Here is a 23,035-nt window from a genome sequence, read left to right on the forward strand (position 1 = left end):
TGTATCCCCTTCTTTCTCAGAAAAGGTGTGGATCAATTATTTACCCTCAGTGCACTCACTGAATTGAAGGACAGAGCACCTAGGGGGAAGAGGGCAATCATAGGGATAGCAAGGAACAGGGTTGCATTGCTTTATCTTATGCTACTATGACAGTCTTGACAACATCTATGCATCAGGTTCTGAAGCATTGAACCCTGATGTTCCCCTGGGTACAAAGAGCAAAGCCTTATCTAACAACCTCCCAGAGTATAGTGGAGGCGTTACTCTCTCCCAATTGTTCCCCACAGTGCTGCTTAAATCCACCATGTTTCTTGTGACTTACTGATCTATCAACCTACATTGCTGTTTGATATCTTAAGCACAGGTTCAGTAGCAAGTAAGAGGAGGAAAACTGGGGGTTGTTGCACCAACTTATTGATACAAAAATGTTGGGTTTCCTGTCTGGGTAGGTGTCACAGTCTGTCTTAAATACAACTACATGTGACATTTCTTGTGATCAAAATATTGTCAATTTTCCAATCATGATGTTACCATTATGTATTATGATTTGTGTTGATAAGCCCGGATTTGAGAAAGGCAATGAGTTATGCCGAAACATGTGTCATCAAAGGGCAAATTGAGATGTACACACATTACTGTCTGTACAAATAAACACTAGTTTTTGATCTGTACATTGCTGACTGTGGCGCAAGTTCGTTTGGAGGGCAAGATTGTGTTTTGACTCAGTAGCAAGTAATGTCCACGTATACTTTACATGTGCTTGACAGAATTGGGTCTTACTGGTCCATCAGCATCACTGTAATGTACATTCGGGCTACATTACACCGTGCTAGGGAATCATGGTTGCTACCATGTTACAATTGTGCCCTTTAATGCTTGCCAGTTATATCCAATGTTTGACACCCTGATACCAGTGAATGTATTATTGAATGCTTTCACTCTTTGCTGACATCTGACACTTTGAGCATTGGGCCATAGTGCCTTCAGCTACTGTGCTCCCTAAAGGGCATACATAGTGAGGCAGTGTTTCGAGGGTGGTTCAAGGCTGAGGGCAAACCACTGTTCATATGTTAAGTTATTCATTAAAATAGAGTTTTTATTTTGTCAGATTTCTCAAGCTCCAGTAGTGTTAATATAACAAAGTGGCCTTTTAAAAAAAGGGCTGGTGGGATCTGTATTGAGTGGCTTAGCATCAGCTCCTCCTTCCCCTTCCATGATGATCCATGGTTGCTGATCATGAGACCCATGCCCCAAAAAGACCCCTGACAACCTTTGCCCCCCTCTGTACCCAAAACCGCCACCCAATTCACCCCATTCTAAGGCTCATAACAAGACTCACTCTCTTTCCCCTTCTCAGGCAGAGCTCTCGGACTAGCTCAGAAATCAGAATAACGAATTGTTCCTTCCAATGTCAACAGATCATCCCATGTCAACATCACTAAATTCTCTTATTTTGGAAATGGTAACTGGCTATTCTGCTACCATTGCAAAATGTATGGAGAACATCTAAAGCAAATACACAAAGGTTAATAAATAAAAGCAAAACAATAAAATCAAAAGAAAGCATACAATACAAAACATGAAAAAGGCATTCCTTAACAGCAGTCTAAAAAAAATAAAAGTTAAAAAGTAAGCTGTCCCACATGTCCCTAGGTCTGCTTACACTTCAAATGAAATTCATTGGGTAGCTGCTGTATGTGCTCTTCTTCTCTCGTTCCCTACTAGTCTTTTCCATTTGTGGATAAGCATTACCGAGCACTGATAAAAGCAGCCATTCTTAAAAGGTGTGAGCTCAAATGGACCCACATGAGCACACAATCATGTGCAAGTTTAATAATGTCATAAACCTCAACACATGTTTCAGTGTGCAAAATTATACATAGGGTCCCATGAACCAACCTGGACACTGAACAGATGTTTGTTAGTATTTGCTGTCACTTTTTGAAATTCAAAACAAAGCATTTTTGCATTCCCCAACTATAAAGAAATGTAATAAGTTTGAACCTTGATATATCTTTGGACCATTTTGTCAAAAAGGTTACTTACCTTCGTGAAGGGCACCCCATCCGGTGACTACGCATAAAGAGGAATACAGCACCATTGCACCTGCTTCAGGCAGGCATATCGGCAGAACATAATCATCAAACTCGAAGGGTTTGTCCAGTAGCAGGAGTGCAATATCATAATCTGTTGATGTCTTGTTATATTTAGGATAAAGAATAATTTTCTTCACCAAACGTTCCTATAAAGACAGAAATTATGATCTCTGCATTAATTTAACCATATTCAGTTTTTATTAAAATACAATAGTACCATATTTAACTCATACGCCCACTTTTCATCCATCCACCCACCATGAGTTTAAGTCTGCATAATGTCCAGCTTTACTCTGGCCTACAGGATTTCAGCACAAATGTTGGATGCTGTGATAGTATATTTGCAACCAATGATAATAGACCTTTATATTACTGATTTTCATGCTGAAAAGGGATATTTAGCTCAGCCTGGACACACTATCTTCCATTTAGCCTATTCATGAACAAGTAGAATTAGGCTCCATCTTAGCCAGAGATATCAATCAATTTTATCCTGTTGCGTGCAAAGAAAAATGGCTGCCTAGCATCTAGGCTCCCCAGACCCGGTGCCTGCAGAGGTGATTTATATGCTCCTACCTTGCTGCCATTGTCGTGACTGTCACAGACCATGCATCCTAGGGGTCGGTGCAGCGGTTGTTCCCTTTCCCGCCCACCGTAACACCCCTTGTGACGTGGAAACATCCTGAGTCGGCTGAGCGGGCTGCAGCGAAGATAGCAGGCACTGAGTTTATTGCGCAGTGATGGTCCCCATTGAACCGAGGGGTGCTGGAGTGCTTTCCGGGGTGAATTGCAAGTCCCACTACTGTTGCCGTGCCTGATGTGAGGGATCTGGTGGCCCTGCCCGTTCTATTTGGGAGCTCTGCGGTGCGAGCTGCTGACTCACACACAGACACCTTGCATTGCATTCTGGCTCCGGTGGAGGAGCGGGCCGGGGAGTGGGTGCGCTACAACCTTTATTTATTTATTTGTATTTGTAAGGCACTTATGCATCAAGTAAATTGTGTTTCAAAGCGCCCACAGGGCAACAGGGAGGGAACATGGGAATGAAAACAAATGAATAATTGAAAGATAGAAGAAGACCTACTAGGCCTTGTGAGCATTCAGAAAGGGCAAGTGCAGAGGGAAAGAAGGGATGAAGGAGTGGCGGTAAGTGCTAGGTATACCCAGAAGGAAGTGTTAGGGAGTGAGAAGCTGTAGTGCCTAGGTGAGAGGTAAGCTGCAAATAAATAAGTGCATGCCTGTGGTGGCATAGGCAAGTGGGTGCCAAGGCAAGTTCAGGGAGGAAGCCGGACGCTGAGGCGATTGGGTTTAGGAGGCCAGGGCCCTAGAGGACACATAAGGGCCCTTGTAACCAATCTCAGCAACTGTGGGGTTTAGCAGAGGAGGGAGGAAGGGAAGGAAGAGGTGAAAAGGAAAGTCTTGAGGAGTCTCCAGAATTTGAGGAGATCCGGCTCAAGATGAAGAGGAAGGGGGAGGCCGGACCATAGAAGCGAGCCTGCCAAGGAGAGAGATCTGCCACCAGATCGCTGTTTAGCGAAGCGCTTGACACACAGAAAGTTGGCGCCGAAGGAACGTAAAGATCTGGAGGGTGAGTATTTAGTGAGAGCCCATTGCAGATAGTGTGTTCCCTGGCCCCTGACAGCCTTATGGATGATGCAGAGGGATTTGAATTTGATCCTTGCAGCAACCAGGAGCCAGTGGAGAGCTTTTAGGGCTGGAGAGATGCGGTCCCTGAGCTTGAGGCCAAGGATAAGTCTGGCAGCCCTATTCTAGATTAGCTGGAGGGGTTGCAAGGAAGAAGAGGGTAGATTAAGGAAAAGGCTATTGAAGTACTCTAGCATAGAGTGAACCAGAGCTCTAGAGACATTGAGCTTCTGGGGAAAGTGAGGAAAGGAAGAATTCCTTTCCTCACTTTCAAAGAGAGTTGTGAGTGGGACTTCTTGGCACGGTCCAGAATGTGAGGAAGGAAAATATTCACTTGAACGGGTGAGCTGGGCCTTTATGAGAGAAGTATTATTGACCATAGGAATGGGCCCAGGATGGAAGGGGTGGATTGTGGTCCTGTATTCCAACCTGTCTGCTAGGGTGGTGGTGAATGGCAGCATGTCACATGCCTTTGCGCTGCAGCGGGGCACGCAAGAGGGGTGCCCACTTTCCCTGTTGCTCTATGCTCAGTCTGTGCCTCAAGGATCTTGCAGAGGCCTGGTTGGCTTTCACCCCTCCACTCTCGCCTACAGAGTGCTCACTTTCGTCAAAAGGTCAGCCACCTTAGCCCCTATATCCTTCTAATTCCTCGTATCTCCTCCAAGATGGCATGAATGTCACTCTTAATCGTGACAATCTTGCCCATGCAAGGGTAGGTGTCTCCGCCCCCCTTAACCTTCGCCATCTTCTCGCTGACGCCATATCGATATTGCTTGAGGGTGTCTCTCCAACTCATTCACCTACATCCACTCCTTTGATTCAGTCTATTGCACCCCCCACCATCTTGTGCATGTCCTACTCTGACCACACCTCCACCTATTGCCAAGGGGGGTGTCTCACCTAATACGGCCTTTCCGCTATTGGGCTGAGTCTCCCCAAGGGCTTGCTGTTCCGCTTTCTGCCCTGGGATGCCTGCCACCAACCAATTTACTCCGGCTCGTCTCAGCAAGGCAGGGGATTGTATCGCCTCTACTCCAGGGGGGCTGCCCACAACACTGTGCATCACTGCAGTCCACCACCACCTTGCCTTGTGCCACCCTTCAGTGCTTCCTCTGGGGCATAGACACACAAGGCCCTTTGGCCACCTCTTCTGTACTCTACGGTGGCCCATAACAATATTACGATGGGGGCAAAAAAAGACCACACCTGTTCCCTAATGGCCACCACCACAGTCTTAATATTGCAGCTCGAGCGGCTGGCAATCCAACCTTTAAGCTTCCACCTTCCACGACACTTGTGAGCCTGTGCTTGCTGCACCTGCCAGGCTGGAAGCAACCCCCTCTACTGGGCCACAAGCCCACATGTCTGCACTTCTCCACTGCTCTCTCCTTGTACTGCGCAGGGTTATTACCCTATCCATCCATAGCCTGCACTGCTCAGCCTTGCAAATCTTCCCCTGGAGTTTGCTGTGCCCCGGGCAGTTGCACCAGCACTGCACTTCCTGGGCCAAGAGCTTCTCTCTTTTGTCCGGATCTGAGATCACCAGCTGCCCGCAAGCTTTAGCTCCTTCTCCGGGGGCCCGCCTCCCCCAGCCCCCGGGCCTCGTGGGATCCTCTCTGCTGCTTTTGCACTTACCAAGCCCTCCGGCTCCACAGGGCTTACCGCCTGTTCCCCTGCTTCAGGCTGTGCACCCGCCCCCAATGGGGCTGCCAAGCTCCTCCTCCTCCCTCCGAAGCCTGTGCTTGCTGCCCGGCGCATAGGGCACCTCGTCGAAAGACTCCCTCCTGGCCCACTCAAGCCTTCAGCGATAAGGGTCACTTCACAGACCCGGGGTGGGGGGTTCGCCCCGGGTAGCATTACGCCCTTGACAGCCCCTCCTCAGAGGTAAAGTGCGATATTGCGTCTCTCTGTCTCCGCCTAATGGCCCAAAGGTGACGTCACCTCTAGGAGACCGTATACAGTAGTGTTGCTGCCAGATCCTCGCCCCACCCCACAGCCGTAGGGCAGGTTTACCCACGCGGGGACCTCCTGCCAGAGGTTGCGGGTCCAACAACTCCGCCAGCCACCACAAAAAACTCAGGGCAGGGGCCGGAGCTAGACGTTCAGGCTGCCAGCTTGCCTGCGCCCCCTGGTGGCCTCCACATTGGTATTTTATAACACTAACCGACCACTAGCTATGGCCTTTGGTGCTGGCCAGTTACCCCAGCATTTGTCATGGCCAAGTCCACGGCCTAAATTGTTATTAAGGTAATCAGAGTTTTCATGAGCTAACTTATAAATGATGTTATGTCTAATTCCATTATTGATGCAATCAGTTATATTCAAGGTAATTAGTGTTGTCACCAGTGATGTGATTTGTAATGGTGTCCAGTCAATTGGTCGACAGCAAACTGGTCGACAGGACATTTGGTCGACACCATTTGGTCGAATGCCAAATGGTCGAATTTTTTTTTTTTTATATATATATGTGTTTTGTGGGTTTTCGTGTGTCGAAAAAAAAAAAAATAGAAAAAAAAGGGGGTTGGGGGGGGGGACCCCCCCAAAAAAAAAAGAAAAAAAAGTGTAAAAAAAAAAAAAAAAAAAATTCGACCATTTGGCATTCGACCAAATGGTGTCGACCAATTGTCCTGTCGACCAAATTTTTTCGACCAATTGACTGGGAACCATTTGTAATGTCATCAGTGTTCTCATACAACATGCAATTATTGATGTGATCTATGATGTCATCATTGTGGTCATAGACTGTGCAACAGGGGTCGCAAAGCTAAGGTGGTTTTAGCTGAATTTTAGGGGTGTTGTTGCATTAAGTTATCACCTTAATGTCCCTGCAACTACAGATGTTTCCTTGAATTTCAAAGTTTTGTTACAATGTATTGCTCACCTTAACGTTCCTGCAACTGATGTTTTTTCCTTTCAAGGGTTTTGTTATTCCAAAGATTTTTAGAATGCTTTCAAACCACTAGGGTGGTGTTCGGCCATGGTCAGCAGGCACAGCCTTTGCTGTGCCCACTGTCCATTTGAAAGTGCTACCAGACCACTAGCCACGGCCTTCGTATTGCAGGCTTTGAGTTGAGAACTCACAATGTTTTTAGGCAATGTGCAGTGAGATAAAATTATTTGCCATGGACCACACACTTTGGTTAAGCAGCGTGCTCCAAACCCATTGTTTTATGGCTGGTTTTTTAGTGGCTGTTGCGATACATCGCACAACCCCAACTAACCACATTTAAGCAGCAAGGAAAAGGGAAAAAAATGACCGGCTGCAATAATAACATATGATCATGAATATATGCACAGTACTGCTTAGCTTCAAAGTGAGGAAGGGGCAGCCCCCTCAAGCCATGTTGCACCGAGTGGTCTTGTAACTTTACCTCACTTATTAGACACCATGGGCTAACGGGGCTGGCTTTCCTCACTTTGAAGCTAAGCAGGGTCAGTCCTGGTTACTGCATGGATGGGAGACCAAGGTCACCATTGATTTTTTACCCCCCATGTCACTTTAGCTGTATAAATATCTATTTTTTTAATTATGTATAAAAGATTGCAGGCTTTGGGAACTTTTTAGTTAATGCCCTGTGCGATTAAATTATTTGCTGAGCATCACAAACTTTGGTTAAGCAGCATGCTACAAGCACCTTGTTTTTATTGCCATTCTCTTGGTGTCTGTTGTCATACATCGCACAACCCCAACTAACTGCATTTAGCCAGCACGTAAAAGGGAAAAAAATGACCAGCTGCAAAAACAACATATGCCCAGGTACTTTTGCCCCATAGCAAAAATCAAAAGCTGGAACAGTAAGTGAACATATTTCTTAAAGTGAAATATATAAATGTAGTTCAATACACCTACTCCTTAGACAAAGGTGCGCAAGACAAAATAGCATTGAACTTTCAAAAAAAGTATTGAACAACAGAAAATTTACCTGAGAGGAAATTTTCCAATAAATATGGCAAAGTATAAAAGATTCTCACCTTTCAAACCCAACAATCTGTCGAGAAATATTCCCTGCAAAACTAAATCCCAAAACGAAACAAGTGCTGTGGTCTTGTGAGTAAGCATCTGCACTGACAACATGACAACCCAAATAAAATCTCGGTACCCAAATACTTGAGCAAGATTGCCAGCCTAAAAAAAAAAAAAGGGATTGCGTCCGCACTCTGAAGAAATGTTATGCTGTACACCCACATGTGTCCTTTATTTGTGCCCTGAAAAGCAGCTACAATTAGGGGAAAATAACTGCACCAGTGTCTAGGATTACAAACTCTCTTGACACAAGGGCAAAGGCTCAGTGTTTCCTTGCACAATGTTAGACATGTTCAAATGTCCAACTGGTAAGGAAAACATAAAATAAAAGAAATTACAACTCTACAAAGACAATGCCACAAAAAATGAAGCCACCTCTGTGAACCTCTCTAGCATTTATAATGACTATTCTAATAGAGTGTAACAGTGCTGCATGTGTTTCAAGACTCTGGCTGTTGCTCGCAGCACCTTTAATTGGTGGAGGTTGATTCTGCACGACTACTAATCACAACTACAGTGAAGATATAAGACCACATGTAAGCCAAAAAAGCTGCAGCCCAAGTAAAATCATTATTAACTTGTCCCAATCCTTATTTACACCACCTCCCACAGCTAGCCATTGGTGTCATAGATCAGAGATAACTCTCATAACTTAGACATTGTCAGACAGTAAAACTGGAACATGTGGAGTTGACACTGATGCCAAAGTCGAGGGCTCATTCACTGTTGGTGGCGTCACACTGGTGGAATCACCTACTGGACGTGGTGACAATTTCCACGCACGTAACACATGAGCCCGAAGCATTTTTATTTTGGGGTGCACATACAATTTCCAGTACGCATCATCCACATCATCCCAGGAGACTCGCACCACATGATTTATCATGATTCATGTTCCCAATATTTGTGACTGAACTGTTACGCTCACCTGGTATCCACGGAGATGCCACTCAGCCCTGGTTGGTTGCCGGAACCTTCTTCCGATTTCCGGATGGTGTCTTCGAGGAGGTCTAGCCTGAAAACACAGGAGGGCTGGGTTCAAGACTGGCCGACTCAGGTAAGTATCCTCCCACCACACCTCTTTAGCTTCAGCCCCTTAGGCCCTCTCCTCACCTTGTTGCTGTATTAGGCGTGCTCTCCGTCCTGCCTTCTTAGCAGGGGTACGTAGTCTTCAGTCGGCGTGGGTGACCGAGTTACTTCACTGGCGCGTGCCCATTCAAGTGTCTTTAAGGTAGGTCTTATTGTAGCAGTTTTTGTATAGCACTGATTGTTCTTCGTTGCCTTTCTTCTGTGATTAATAATGTCCTTTCTTTCTCCCTAGGAGTGCAGGAGATTCGGCGTGGCGTACTGGATGGTTTTAGCACCGCTGGTAAATGATGGCACGAGATGTGCACTGTAATGCGGTAAGTAATGCGCTATGCGCTGCGCTGCTTTGTCTTCCCTTTGCTAACCTGTTTTTCCTCTCTTCCTTACAGGTTGCAGTCTTTCTCCAGCGGGTGTGGAACTCTGGAGCGATGCCGGCCATGAGGTGAAAAGCCAGTTAAGCTTCATATAATGTTTGTGTCTTAAGCAATGCCGGAGTATGCCTTTTCTAATGTTGTCTTTCTCATTTTCAGGTCGCTTTGTTACGGTAGGTGTGCGGTGCCCAGAAGAAGCTGTTCACTGGAGAGTGGATGACAGGATGGAGATTGCAGGTAAGATTCTATTAAAGATGTTCCTTTTGTCTCCTCTGCAGGTTCGTTGCTCTGAAGCTCGCGGGTATCACAGGACACAGTGAGCGTCACATTGCAGTCTGCAAAGTAACGCAAAGCGTGCTCTGTTGCTTTGGTGTGGTTTAAATAGCCTCCCAACAAAGTAGTCCAGGTAAAGTGGTCCCAGGCCACGACAGCCAAAACACTATACCGCATAGCTTAGTTCTTAGGAACCAAGCTATGCGAATGCCTCCATGTTGACTGCAGGCTTAATGAAAAGTAGGCCCCCTTCAAACATGTTCTGCATAATGAATATGAGTCTGATGCCAGAGGCGCCAGGACTGACTCCAAGAGCGTCTTGGGAGTGGATGCAAGGCCTCCAAGGCCTTAATGGAGCCCCGAACCCTGACCTTGCCTGGCAAGTGGACTTGCCAGTGGGGTTCTGGGATAAGGGTCGTGACTTAGTATTCATACAAACCATATTTAGTACAGAAGGCGGTTTTCCATTCATCTCCTTTTTTAACTCAGACCAGGTAGTACGCTCCTCAAAGGTCCAATTTGGTATAAATCTGGGCATCTTTGACTTGGTCTAACATTTCAGGAATAAGCAGCAAGGGGTAGCGATTCTTCACAGTAATCTGGTTTAATGCACGGTAGTCGATGCAGGTCCTCAAGTCCCCTTCTTTCTTTGGTACAAAGAACAAAAGACTGGTTGCCGGGGACTTAGATGGGCAATAAATCAGTTTGCCAGGTATGGTCTAGATAGGATTTCAAATGGAGGTTTTCCGGTTCTGTGAGTGCATAAATTCTGCCGCAAGGAACTTGTGCACCTGGAATGAGGTCAATCTGGCAGTCATAGGGCCTGTGCGGCGGTAGTGTGTTAGCTTGTTCTTTTTGGAATACATCCTGGAAATCTTGGTATTCACTTGGTAGGGTGTTAGTTACTCCAAGTGTTGATGCTGCCGTTCTGGGAATCACAGGGGTACAGAAGTCAGGTTTCTGCTCTCGGTAATAGCAGGCAGGAGCGCAATCAGCGGGGAAGGTCAGTTTCCGAGCACGCCAGTCTATCAGGGAATTGTGAGCAACTAACCATGGCATCCCTAATATTAGCCAGAACTGAGGTGCCTTGATGAGATCAAAAGAAATGGATTCCCGGTGTCCATCCTGGTACAGCAAGGTTACCCCGGCTGTACATTGCGTTACTGGTCCGGAAGCGATTTCTGTCTAATCCACGGTGGTTACCTTGTCTGTGGTCGGCTTTGAACATAAGGGAAGCCCCATCTATGCTGCCAGTTCTTGATCGATATAATTCCCAACTGCTCCACTGTCTATGTATGCCGCAATGGCGTGCATCCAAGACGGTCGTTGGTGGTTAATTAAGATCACTGGTATTGCAAAATGCGAGGTTGGTGGCTCTTTCTTCACACTCGACAAACTGACCTCTACGTTTGCCGACCTGGGTAGTTTTCCGACTCCTTGACCTCGTCCTTCTATGTGGCCCCTACTGTTCTCCTTGGAGGTTTCACTGGGCAATCCTTAAGGAAGTGTCCTGGTTTTCCACAGTACAAACATATTTGCTGTTGCCTTATTTTGTCCCGTTCTGTTTTTGTTAATGGAGGTCGTATCCCTCTGATTTGCAGGGGTTCTACAGTGTTTTTAGGCACACGTGATGCATTGTCCCTTGGTCGAACATACACGGCCCGAGTGTCTGACCTAGACCGATCTGCTTTTCGATCCTGCAATCAGTGATCTAGTTGCACAACCAAATTAATGAATTTGGTACAGTCTCTGGGAGGGTCAACCCCCTGGGCTAAAACGTCCTTCAATTTGCCTCATAGGCCTCGGTGGAATAACGTGGTTCTTTTGTTTTCAGGCCATGTAGCTTCAGCAACCATCATCTATTGAAGGTAGCAACGTATGTTAATAAGTCTTGATTCCCCTGTCGGAGTGGCAAGAGTCCATTGTCTACTGCTTGTTCTTGGGTATGACGAGCAAAAAGCTTCTCCATTTCCCTCTGGCACACCCAAAGTCATGTAACAATGGATCATCATGGCTTACCAGCGGCACCAACCAGTCCGCTGCGCTACCACTCAGGTATGACAAAACAAAAGCTACCCGTGCTTGGTCGTTGGGGAATGCACCAGGCCTACAAAGAAAGTGAAGACGACACTGATTCATGAATGCAGCATACTTCCTTGGGTCGCCTGATAACCGTTCTGGTGATGCTAGGGGAACTGCCCCGGGTAGCGTCATTTGTACTGGGGCGGATGATAAGGTGGGTGCTTGTGCCGATGGGTTGTTTCCGGGCAAAGGAGTCTGTCCTGCTTGTGAATGTAGGTACTGCCTACCGATCTCTTCAGTGCGATCCTTGGTTACTACTAAATCCCCCCAGAGAGCATTGGCCTCTTGTCTGGCAGAATGAACTTCGGCGCGTAATTGTCCTAATAATTGAGCCAATTGGTCCATTTCTTATGTCTCCATGGTGCCCAGCTGGATTAACTATCGTAGGGCGACCGAGTTACTTCACTGGCTCGTGCCCGTTCAAGTGTCTTTAAGGTAGGTCTTATTGCAGCAGTTTTTGTATAGCGCTGATTGTTCTTGCCTGCCTTTCTTCTGTGATTAATAATGTCCTTTCTTTCTCCCTAGGCGTGTGGGAGATTCAGCGTGGCATACTCGATGGTTTGAGCACCGCCGGTAAATGATGGCACGAGATGTGCGCTGTAATGCGGTAAGTAATGCGATATGCGCTGCGCTGCTTTGTCTTGCCTTTGCTAACCTGTTTTTCCTCTTTTCCTTACAGGTCGCGGTCCTTCTCCAGCGGGTGTGGAACTCCGGAGCTATGCCGGCCGTGAGGTGAAAAGCCAGGTAAGCTTCCTATAATGTTTGTGGCTTAAGCAATGCCGGAGTATGCCTTTTCTAATGTTGTCTTTCTCCTTTTCCTTTTCAGGTCGCTTCGTTCTGGTAGGTGTGCAGTGCCCAGAAGAAGCTGTTCACTGGACAGCGGATGACAGGATGGAGATTGCAGGTAAGATTCTATTAAAGATGTTCCTTTTGTCTCCTCTGCAGGTTCGTTGCCCTGAAGCTCACAGGTATCACAGGACACGGTGAGCGTCACGTTGCAGTCTGCAAAGTAACGCGAAGCGTGCTCTGTTGCTTGGGTGTGGTTTAAATAGCCTCCCAACAAAGTAGTCCAGGTAAAGTAGTCCCAGGCCACCACACCCAAAACACTGTACCGCATAGCTTAGTTCTTAGGAGCCAAGCTATGCAAATGCCTCCATGTTGACTGCAGGCTTAATGAAAAGTAGTCCCCCTTCAAACATGTTCTCCATTGTGAATATGAGGACTGACTCCAAAAGACTCTTGGGAGTGGATGCAAGGCCTCCAAGGCCTTAATGGAGCCCCGAGCCCTGACCTTACCTGGCAAGTGGGCTTGCCAGTGGGGGTCTGGGGTAAGTGGCGTGACAGGAACCCTAGAAAGGCCACGTCTTACTGTTTTCTTGCACAATGTGCACTGAACATCCTGCACCTCCCTTTGAAAGCAAAGCCTATAATCTGCAAACAGGAATTTATTGTAAAAAAGCATCACTGCTGCTGCTGTTCTCCAACCAAATAAATACACTATTACTACTCCAGTCTAATGAGCCACAGTCCTACTAGCAATAAGCCCAGAGCCAAGGGGGCATTCCTGCATCAAATAATGCCCCACAGTCTTTATTATAGCCCTCACGTTGGTCGGACCTGTAACTATGGGCATGCTAAATATTCACCTTAATTCCATGGAAGAACCAGTGTACCCAGTAAAACTGCTACTGACAGCTGCCACTATTTCTGTATCAAGTAGCAGTAGAGTAACAAAAACATTTTAAAAAATCAGTGTGTTTCCTATTTTAAACTGTTGCACATGGAAACTTCCAATAAACCATCCAAACATTTAACAACCTCTAATTTGTGTACTAAAATTGGATTGCTGAGCACATACTGCACCTGTATTTATTGGGGCAATTTGCACCAGAAAATCCATTCCATTTCTATTTTACATAAGATGAGTTTTGCACAACTAATACAGTTCCTATATTCCTTATGAATGTATATTTAGAAATAAAACCAATCAAATGAAGATATTGCATTTTCTCTTATAGATAACCACACAGTAACACACTTCAGCAAAACAAATCACTATAACACACACCATAAGTGATTATGAAAACATTGTAAATAAAATCACAGTTCTACTGCTCTGTGATCATTCTTTTATTTTGAGAGCAGGAAGTATACTTAATGATTCTATGTCATGCACCTCACTGAAATTCGTTTTCTTGCCTAACAAACAGATTCCAACACTTACTCCCACCCATTTTTTATATATAGAGCAGGGCCACTTAATTGTTAACAAATACAGTAATAGAAAACACACAGAGCCCCATTATGAACATATTATCAATTCAACAAAACAAGGACAAACAACTAATTAATGCCAATCATATTTTGTCACAGGTAACATGGACTGCACTGTGTGAATTCTGCAGTCAAAATGAGAAAAGTACTTTCCAAAATTAAAACCACAAAAAGAGGAATATATTCTAAGAAAACAAATAGAATGGCTGACACATATTCACTGCAACCTATCACAAAGAAGTACACATTTTACAACGTTAACACCAGCCAATTAGAAACACCGAAGCACATACAAAACCCTGCCCAGCATCACTAGTAGCCGCAGATATTCAACGTGGCTACAAAGCTTACTTATAGCCGCGGCTACACGTACATTTTCTACAAACTAAAAAACAAACTAAGCCATCCTTCAAAAAAACTTCAAATTAGACAAGAGAACATTTTTGCACAGAAAATGTATGTTTATAGATGCAGCTATAAATATAACTGTGCCTACTAACACAACCAATAAAATGACGAAAAGCATTGACGCGCCTACGCACATGCTTTGTATACACATGATTATACAAAAGTCCTTCATGGACGTTTTCAGTTAGGCACGGCTATTCGCAAAAACTAAAAATTAAAACATGTATTCCCTCTCCCCCAAACTCCAACCAAGTGTCCCTAAGACACATTGCAGCCCCCCTTCACTCTCCATGGTTCTCCTCCACTCCCCTGGTCTCTCCCAACCCCCCAAAACACTCAATGCATCTATAATGCTACGCCACCAAAAATGTTGCATAGCCGTGGCTACCACACATCCACAAATATACAATGCTCCATTTGCCTTAATATAGCTGTCGCTGAAGAGTGGACCACATCTACCCATGGGTAGCAACGCTGCACACTGGATAGCTGCTGCATAGCCTCGGATAATTACAACTGTACCATCAACCAATTACAAACTTCAAGACACACACATCATACATCCCCTGCGCATACAAACTACTAGAAATTCAAAATAGGAATCATTTTCAGGGAAACAGAGAAAGACTGCAGATAGCATGGCTGGTTTGTAAACAGTGTGGCTGATCGGAGACAGTTGGTGGTTTTGGTTACTGGCTTTTTGTGAGAAACTAAATATTACCATGGACCTTGGTTTGAGAGATTTTACAATTAAATGGTTTGGATTGGAGGGAATGCATTGGCTCCTAGTTTTTCCCAAATTGTTCAGTCTTAGAAGTAAAGGACAGGCAGCCAGATGTCACACTAGTTCATTGTGGAGGCAATGATTTGGGGAATGTACTAGGTGTATCCCTTACTTTAATGTTGAAACAAGACATGGGAAAACAAATGGAACTATTTCCTCACACCATCTTTATCTTTTCCAAATCGACTCAGAGGCAAAAATGGAGATGAACCACCAGATTTAATGATAAAATAGAGAAATCACAGAGAAATGTTAATACAGTAGTTTCAGGATTCATGAGAGACCACAACCATGTATGGATTTCAAACAACATACAGTTCTAAATGGACAATTTCTATAGACATGATGGAGTACACCTAACCGATGAAGGAAATGCAGTGTTCTTTCATAACATCAAAACAGTCCTCCAAATGAGCTAAAATACTACACTAGGTGGACCCCAAAACAGTCATTTTAAGGAGTACCTATCACATAAATACACAAATACAATAAAATAATAACGAAAAAAAAATCTTTATTATACCCGCGGCTACAGTTAATTTACTTTTATTATATCCACGGTTATAAATTGTAAGTTAAGGGGGGGCTCACTTAAGGTTTTAAAATACAATAGAACTTAAAAGATCAAAACAGTACAACACAGCTCATGTAGTAATGTAAAGTAGCTGAAGTTAAACAAAGCAGGGAATAATGCATGACAGTAAACTAGGTAGGGAAACATTTAATAGGCACAAGATATAATAGCATGAGTTACAATACACAAACTAAATTACAGTGTGTGGGGCATATAAGACTAGAGTAGGGTGGCTCCTTTTTGTATTAATTTTTAAAACAAATTTCTTCTGTTTTTCTCCACACTCTCACATGTACGAAAGTCTGAAAACACACAGCCAAAATAGATAGTACTTCAAATACCTACCGTGTCACTGACCATGGTCATGGCCAGTTATTGTTCACCCCTGACGTCACTATACCTATAAAAAGAACTTTAAAACCGAAATAAAACACAGACACTCCAAATGTATAGCCGCAGGCACTACTCTTACTCGCGGGTGTATGGAGTCCTTCCTAGCCCGGATATAGCTGCGAATATCTGCAAAACGGCCGAAAGAAATAAATGCTTTCCTGCCCGCAGGCCCTCATCAAGTGCCCCCCTCATCTATGCCAGCTTCCCCCACTACCCAGATGGCCTCCTCACCTCCCATGCCCTCTCCCCTCCCCCACAACACATGCTGTTTCTGTGACGCAATTTGTTTTGAGATGCCGGCTATTCAAGGCTATAGCTGGAGGCTAAAGAAAGCTTTGTGTTGCAAACTCAGTCCCTAAACCCCCTCCAACTCTGAAATGTCACTCAGTGCCATCTAGCCACCCCTGCCCACGTCTAGCCTGATGGCATTTGCATATTTTTGACCTGCAAACAGCTTTTTTCCTATGTTTTATTTTCCTGTATCCTCAGCTATAGCCGTGGATATCTCAGGCATCAGTTTCGATAAATCCCACTGACATAGCTATCTATTTTTCAGAAGGGGATACCCCCTTCTCAAAAATATTTAAATTTCTACGCACAGAATAACAACTAAAAACATGCATGGATCGTGAGTCAATGCTTCGTGCCCAAGATGTTTCAGACCTTGTCCAAATCCGTTAAGCGGTTTGGGCTATGCGGTTTGGCAACAATTCACCCCGTTTGTCTATGGGAAAATGAATGTGAAGTAGGCCACACTTTTGGGGAAAAAATAATATTTTGACACTTAACTTTATTATTCATTAACAAATCTTTATGAAACTTTGCAGTCTGGGGGCGCCTCTGGGTTTTTAATCACTTTCGAAATTTCGGTCAAATCTGCTACTCGAATCAAAAGTTACTAACAATAGAATTTGGAGGGGTTCCTATAGAAGTCTCACTCACCTTAATTATAGGGTGGCTATTGACACCCTATAATATACATACACATTCAAAAGAGTAATTTTCATCAACAAGCATTTGATATTTTTGGGTCCATGCTACCCTGTAAAACTAATGTCCATGGTGCCAGGCATGCTGCCCACCCCACAAACACATGGCGCCGGAGGGGGGACCTACCCTGCACCATGGAAATGTGTGTTACAGAGCAATATGACATTACATTGCAGTGGGCACAGCCAGCATGAGTGAACATTATCAGTTTAATCTACAGTCCTTTAACATCAATATAGTCTTTATTGCTCTGTAACACAATTCCCTGGTTGAATGTAGGCACCCCGCCACACCAAACACCTGACGGGGGAGTGAGGATTGCCCCCACATGGAAACTTCACCCACGATCACACACAAACACCTATTTATGCAAACACATACCTAACGTGCTCAAACATGCAAACCCACATACATAAACACTTTTTAAACACGTTTCTACGGGCAGTGGCTGTGACACCTTTTCACACCAAAGGACTCCCTCCAAGTATGGGCCGCAGGCTGGAGTTCAGGATTAAGGTGCCTCCCTTCACCCTGCGTTGGAATTAGGCTAGCTGAGGGATCAGTATTCTGACCCTTTCATCGGTTTCAGATAGGAAGGAGACGGAGGAATAAAGGGTCATTTGTTTCCCCACATGAGCCTGATTTCAAGCTCCCACAGTGGGAACTAAATGCTGCCACATCAGGAAAGGTCTCCCTTATCACTTCTATAGCAGCTGCGTATGAGTCATGCTGGACGCTGATATCCCCCAGCCGTGACCAATACACACTGCTGTGCCTCACCTGCCGTGCATTTTTCAAAGAATCTAAATACTTTAAGAGTATATTTACATTATGGACCGAGTTAAAACACTTGTTCCATGATGCAAATATATTTCTTTTTGACCCTGTGTAGTTTTCGGGAGGGGCCCAAAAATTAAGGGGTCAGTGCACTAGCACTCCCCATTGTTGAGCCACCCCTGCTGTGATGCCTGATAATCTCATCTTCAGCATGATAATCTAACATTGGCAAGGGCACCCAAACCAGATCGAGTCATGTGTTACTGCCCTGCATTTAGGTTTGGTTGCCACTGGCCTCTTGCTTTAGTAAGGTGTGGATTTTCGGACTTTCAATGGGTGATTTCTTTTTACCTAGGATGCAAAAGTCAATTATCCCTGATTATTAAGGTGATACGTGTTTTTGTAGTGTGTGTTTCTGTAGTTTTTAGTATTTTGTTTTTGTATTAAGGTAATGCGTGTTTAAGGACAAGAGCTCCATGATAGCAACCTAATCCATTAAAACCACCCATAATATGTGATACTGTAGGGATGATGCCCACAGTGTTGCAGCCGTGGCAGAGGAGAGATGTACATTGATAGAACTGGGGAAGTATCTGGGTGTGTATCTTACTAGGGATCTGAGGAGGTTGGTTGAGTTCAATGTTGTTAAAGTCATTGAAACTCTTTGGAAGGAGATTCGTAAGTGGGACAGACTACCATTGTCGGTTTGGGCTAAAGTCAATGCCATCAAGATGGTAGTCTTACCTAAGGTTGTATATGTTATTCAGTGTTTTATATGTTATTCAGTCTTTTCTAAGAAAACTCTTGGTCGGGTGGATAAAGTGTTTCAAGAATTCTTATGGGGTGCTAATAAAAGACCTAAGATACCGAGATATCTAATGATTTGAGGGATTTCAGAAGGTGGCGTTGGTTATCCTGTTCTTGTGAATTATTTCAATGGCTTCCTATTAAAGAAATCGTCTGTTTATTACTCCATGAACAGTCCTGTGGTTCCACTTTGGGCTAGGATTGAGGAATATATGTTGTGTCCTTTCCACGTGGAAAGTTTATACTCATTTGGTAGGTTGCCTCAGTGTGTGGCTAAATTACAATCTGGGATGGTTACTAAAGATGCTATCGTCTCTTTGATTCCTGGTGGTGGACAATGATTATATTTATATGAGGAAGCTTCCATCTGGCAGAATCCGGGTTTGCAGATTAACAATAGGATGTTGAATTGGAGAAGTTGGATTAATAGGGGCATATTGTTGTTGAGAGACATTTGGTATGATGGGGGTATGTAATCTTTTGAGGATTTGAGGGTTGTATTTGGCCTTCATGTGAAGGAATTGCGAAGGTATAATTTGTTGGCTGCTTTAATGTTGGAAAGGAGTCAGATGATTGACCTGCATTTGGTGCAGAGACCTGAGAGGTGCAATCTTCTCTCTACTGCTCCTCATAGGGTGTCTAGTTTTTTGAAGCTCTTTCCAACTGATGATTGTTCCTTAGTACTATGGGATAAACTGAGACGTTTGTGGTCTGAAGAACTTGGAGAGGTTATACCTTTGGAGGATTGGGAAAGTATGTGGAACGTTCCAATTAGGATAAAGGCTGATTTGAAAGAGAGGGGAACTTTGTTAAATATGTTATGGGATTGTGAAAAGGTAATGGGGTTTTGGAATTAAGTTTTGGATAGGGTTGACTTGGTGTGTGGGATCTCTTTTCCTAGAAATCCACTGGCAGTGCTTTTGAAATCTTCAAGTGGGGTGAGTCATTTTGAATATCTGATGTTGTGTTGGATTGATAAAATCTCTTTAGTTGCTGTCCGATTAATATTGCGAGTCTGGAAGACGAGGAAAAAGCTGTGTGTAGAAGATTGGTTGACTCAACTGCAAATTTGTTCTCGTTTTGAGACAGTGAAATTGAGTAAGCTACCCAAGGAGGACATTTATAATGAACAATGGAGCAAATTTAATTAGTTTTATGACTGATGCTTTGTCAGAATTATTTTTTCTGCATCGTTTGTTCATTTTCTTTGGGTGGTGGGTGGTGGGAGGGGAGGGTTGATTTTTGTGATGTTTTGGATGTTATGTTTTTGTTGTTTCAGTGTGAAAGCAATGTTTAGGATAATTGATTAGTGTTTAATTGTTAATTCAGGATTACAGTGTTTCTTTGGCATTGTATTTGACTTGTTATAGTTATTACATTTTATATTCTGTTATGCTCTTACTGTTGATTTATGATTGCCTGTTTTGAATTGTAATTATTTTTGAAAATCCTAAATAAAGAGTTGAAAAAATAAAAATAAAAAAATTAAAAATAAAAAAGAACTGGGGAAGGACACAGGACAAGCGGAATTCAGTCTTAGAGGGGTTTGTGAAACAAGGCAACAGTGTTCACAACCCCTACATCCTGCATGAGAACCACATCCATGTGGTGGCCCCAGGCCACTTTACCAAGGTGTCAATGTTCTCCAGGCAAGGCTGTGATGAAGCAACTTCCGGGGCACCAGTGGTGCAGTAAAGAATATCGGTTTCTAAACCATCAATCAACCCCACACCTTTAGTACACCAGAAGGGATCCGAACAGATTGGAATACAAGTGAATTATATGACCTCCTTGTCCAATTTTGGCAATGTGGACGGAACGTCAGGCTTATCTCCACAATGTCGTGGATCGTTGGTTAGTTGCAATACAGTGAAAATACAATTATTACCCAATGATAAAAGGGACTGTCCAGTCAAGGCTGTATATGGTATCAGGTCCTTTTTTTTCCGACACCCGTTTTTCCGTCAGGTGTTTTGCCGTGTGTGTTTTGCAGAAAATTCCCATCTCCATTTTCTGGGTGGTTGGGAATGGTAAATGAAGGGCTTTGGGGAGGTTAAATACAACAAATAATTAAATTAAGGGAGGCTTGGCAGGGGAACCCCCCAAAAATAATTTACATTTTTTTCGATCACACTGGTACAAATACCCAACAGCTCTGCCTCATGTCAAATTGGAAAAGCTGGCGGTGGCTGGAGTACACACCATGTCACTTGTCCTTCATCGTAAGTACGAAACTGATGCAGCGGCTGACCCCAGTGCACCCACATTAATGGCATGCCACCGTCTTCTTGACCTGTTGTCGGATCCATGCCCCTACTACAAATGGCACCCCATTTGGGAGTTTCCCGGGCTCGAGCGCACACATGATAAGCTCCTCTCTCATCTATGGCATGAGCTGGCATACCAGGCTTTATCTGATCTATTTCCGGGGGGTACGTTTATCACTCCACAAATGTGGCGTCGTGGCCACTCCGGATCAGCGCTGGAAATGCTGCAATACTACAGGTTGCGGGCAACTGTCCGCGCCATGTGGTCATCCTACCCGGATTAACCTCCAGAAACGCCTGAATTGCACTATATAGCCAATTCCAGTAATAGCCGGGGGGTAGTCTCCTCCATATATAAAATGTTAATGAAAAAGTCTCCAGACCTATCTGCCTGGGCGCGCAGAGAATGGGCCAGCAAACTTGGCCTCGAGATCACAGATGGGTTGTGGAGAAGGATGTGCCTACACGCGCGCAGTGTCTCACTAAATCTCAGATTCCGATGTATGCAGTACAAACTACTGAACAGGGTATATTATACCCCGGATAAGCTGAATAGGTTCGCCAAGGCCCAGACACACACCTGCCCTAGTTGCCATCTTGAGGGGGCAGATCACACACATATGTTCTGGTCATGTCCCGCGCTTAATGCATATTGGATGTAGATTTTGGGGGCTCTCTCTGAGATTGTGGAAACTGTAGTGGACCCAGACCCGTTGGGTGTATTGTTTGGGGTGTGGGACAAAAACAATGCCAAGAAAGTGTCCAAGCTTCTCAATGTAAGTAATATGGTGGCCAAGAAATGTATACTGCAGTTCTTGAAACGCTCATCTCCACCTACCTTTAAAATGTGGCTGAACGCACTCACCTGGACGCAAACTTGCGAGGAGGACTACATCTCATCTCTGCCTGCGTGTTCACGCCCTAAAGATATATGGCCCACATTCTGCAACTACCTTAACAAACGGACCGAAGAGGCACCCGACTCCCCCACCTCTCTGGCCACATAAGGCTGAATCAAACTATGGACTTGCTAAGTCGCCCTGTACTAAACAAACAACCTTGTATGCACTGTCCGTTGATGTGTAATAGACTCTAATTAGTTGATTTTGTAAATGATGCTCAATATCTGTAACTGCTGCTAACTTTAGCCAACAAAAAATAAAAGTTTAAAAAAAAAATATTCTGGGATATTTTTCAGCAAAGCATCCGTGGCAAAAAACACCTTTTGGAAAAAAGTGGGTCGGCGAAATGACATGGAACCAAAAATATCTACTTTATTATTACTACAACAGACAGTTCTAGCACACTACAAATACAACCCACACTGTAAAGGAACACAGAGGACAGACAGTTTCACAAAGGAAAGGGATGCACGCTGGATGCTGACAGAAGGGTAGATGGTAAAGCAATCAGTCTTACTGTTCAAGGTTATTTGGTTTCAACACCAAAGGGGCAAAGGGTTGTAACTGTCTCTAGGGGCCTTGAGAGAAGGACCAGGTAGGCAGAACCACAATGTACCTGGTGCTGAAGAAGTTCTTGCTGCTCGACAGCATAGAGGCGGTTCCAGGGTGCTTTGCAGCCCGTGAGACAGAGTTAGTGGCGGGAGACAGCTGCGGGTACCAAGCGGCAGGCAGTTCGGCAAGCAAGGCTGGATGGACGTCTGCACTCTATCCAGTGCGGTGGCTAAGGGCCAAGAATCATTGTCTCTGTGCTGGTTGGCAGATCTGGAATGCTGGTCGAGGCTTCTCGGACAGCTCCGGTGACTGCGGCGTGACAGCAGTCAACAATGCAGCCGGATGCGGTTCGAGGACTCGACTGTCTCGAAATTGGCCTTAAAAAGATGGATGCTGGATGATGCTTGTGTGGCCCTCCTCCTAGCTTCTTTGTAGTGCTTGTGTCCTTTCAAGGCAGACGCCCCAAAGCTCAAGAGGGTGTTAGCAGGCAAAGGCCATGTCCTTTGTCCAGAGACTCTCCAGCACTTACCACCTAGGAAGCTTGCTGTCAGAACCTAGCAGGGCACGCTGTGTGCAGGCTGTATACCTGTTCCGGAACTGCTGGACGGGTCCTCTGAGTCTACTATCTCCCTCTGTTCCCTGGGAGATGTTTAGGGGAGGGGTCTGTCTTCCCTCTTTGAACTCCTGGCCTTTCTTCACTGGCGAAATATGTAAGGTAGACAGTACCTTCA

General features: G+C 44.7%; 1 protein-coding gene across 1 annotated transcript in view; it reads right to left on the reverse strand.

Annotated features, from left to right (window-relative positions):
- OVCH2 (ovochymase 2) overlaps positions 1 to 23,035 on the reverse strand; it is a 1,298,878-nt gene that overhangs the window by 249,513 nt on the left and 1,026,330 nt on the right. Inside the window, exon 18 of the mRNA XM_069623602.1 lies at positions 2,047 to 2,242. Within this exon, the coding sequence (XP_069479703.1) occupies positions 2,047 to 2,242 (196 nt within the window). The remainder of the gene's footprint in view (positions 1 to 2,046; positions 2,243 to 23,035) is intronic.

Source organism: Ambystoma mexicanum, chromosome 11, assembly GCF_040938575.1.
Source record: "Ambystoma mexicanum isolate Mex_15411 chromosome 11, UKY_AmexF1_1, whole genome shotgun sequence".
NCBI classification, from domain to species: domain Eukaryota; kingdom Metazoa; phylum Chordata; class Amphibia; order Caudata; family Ambystomatidae; genus Ambystoma; species Ambystoma mexicanum.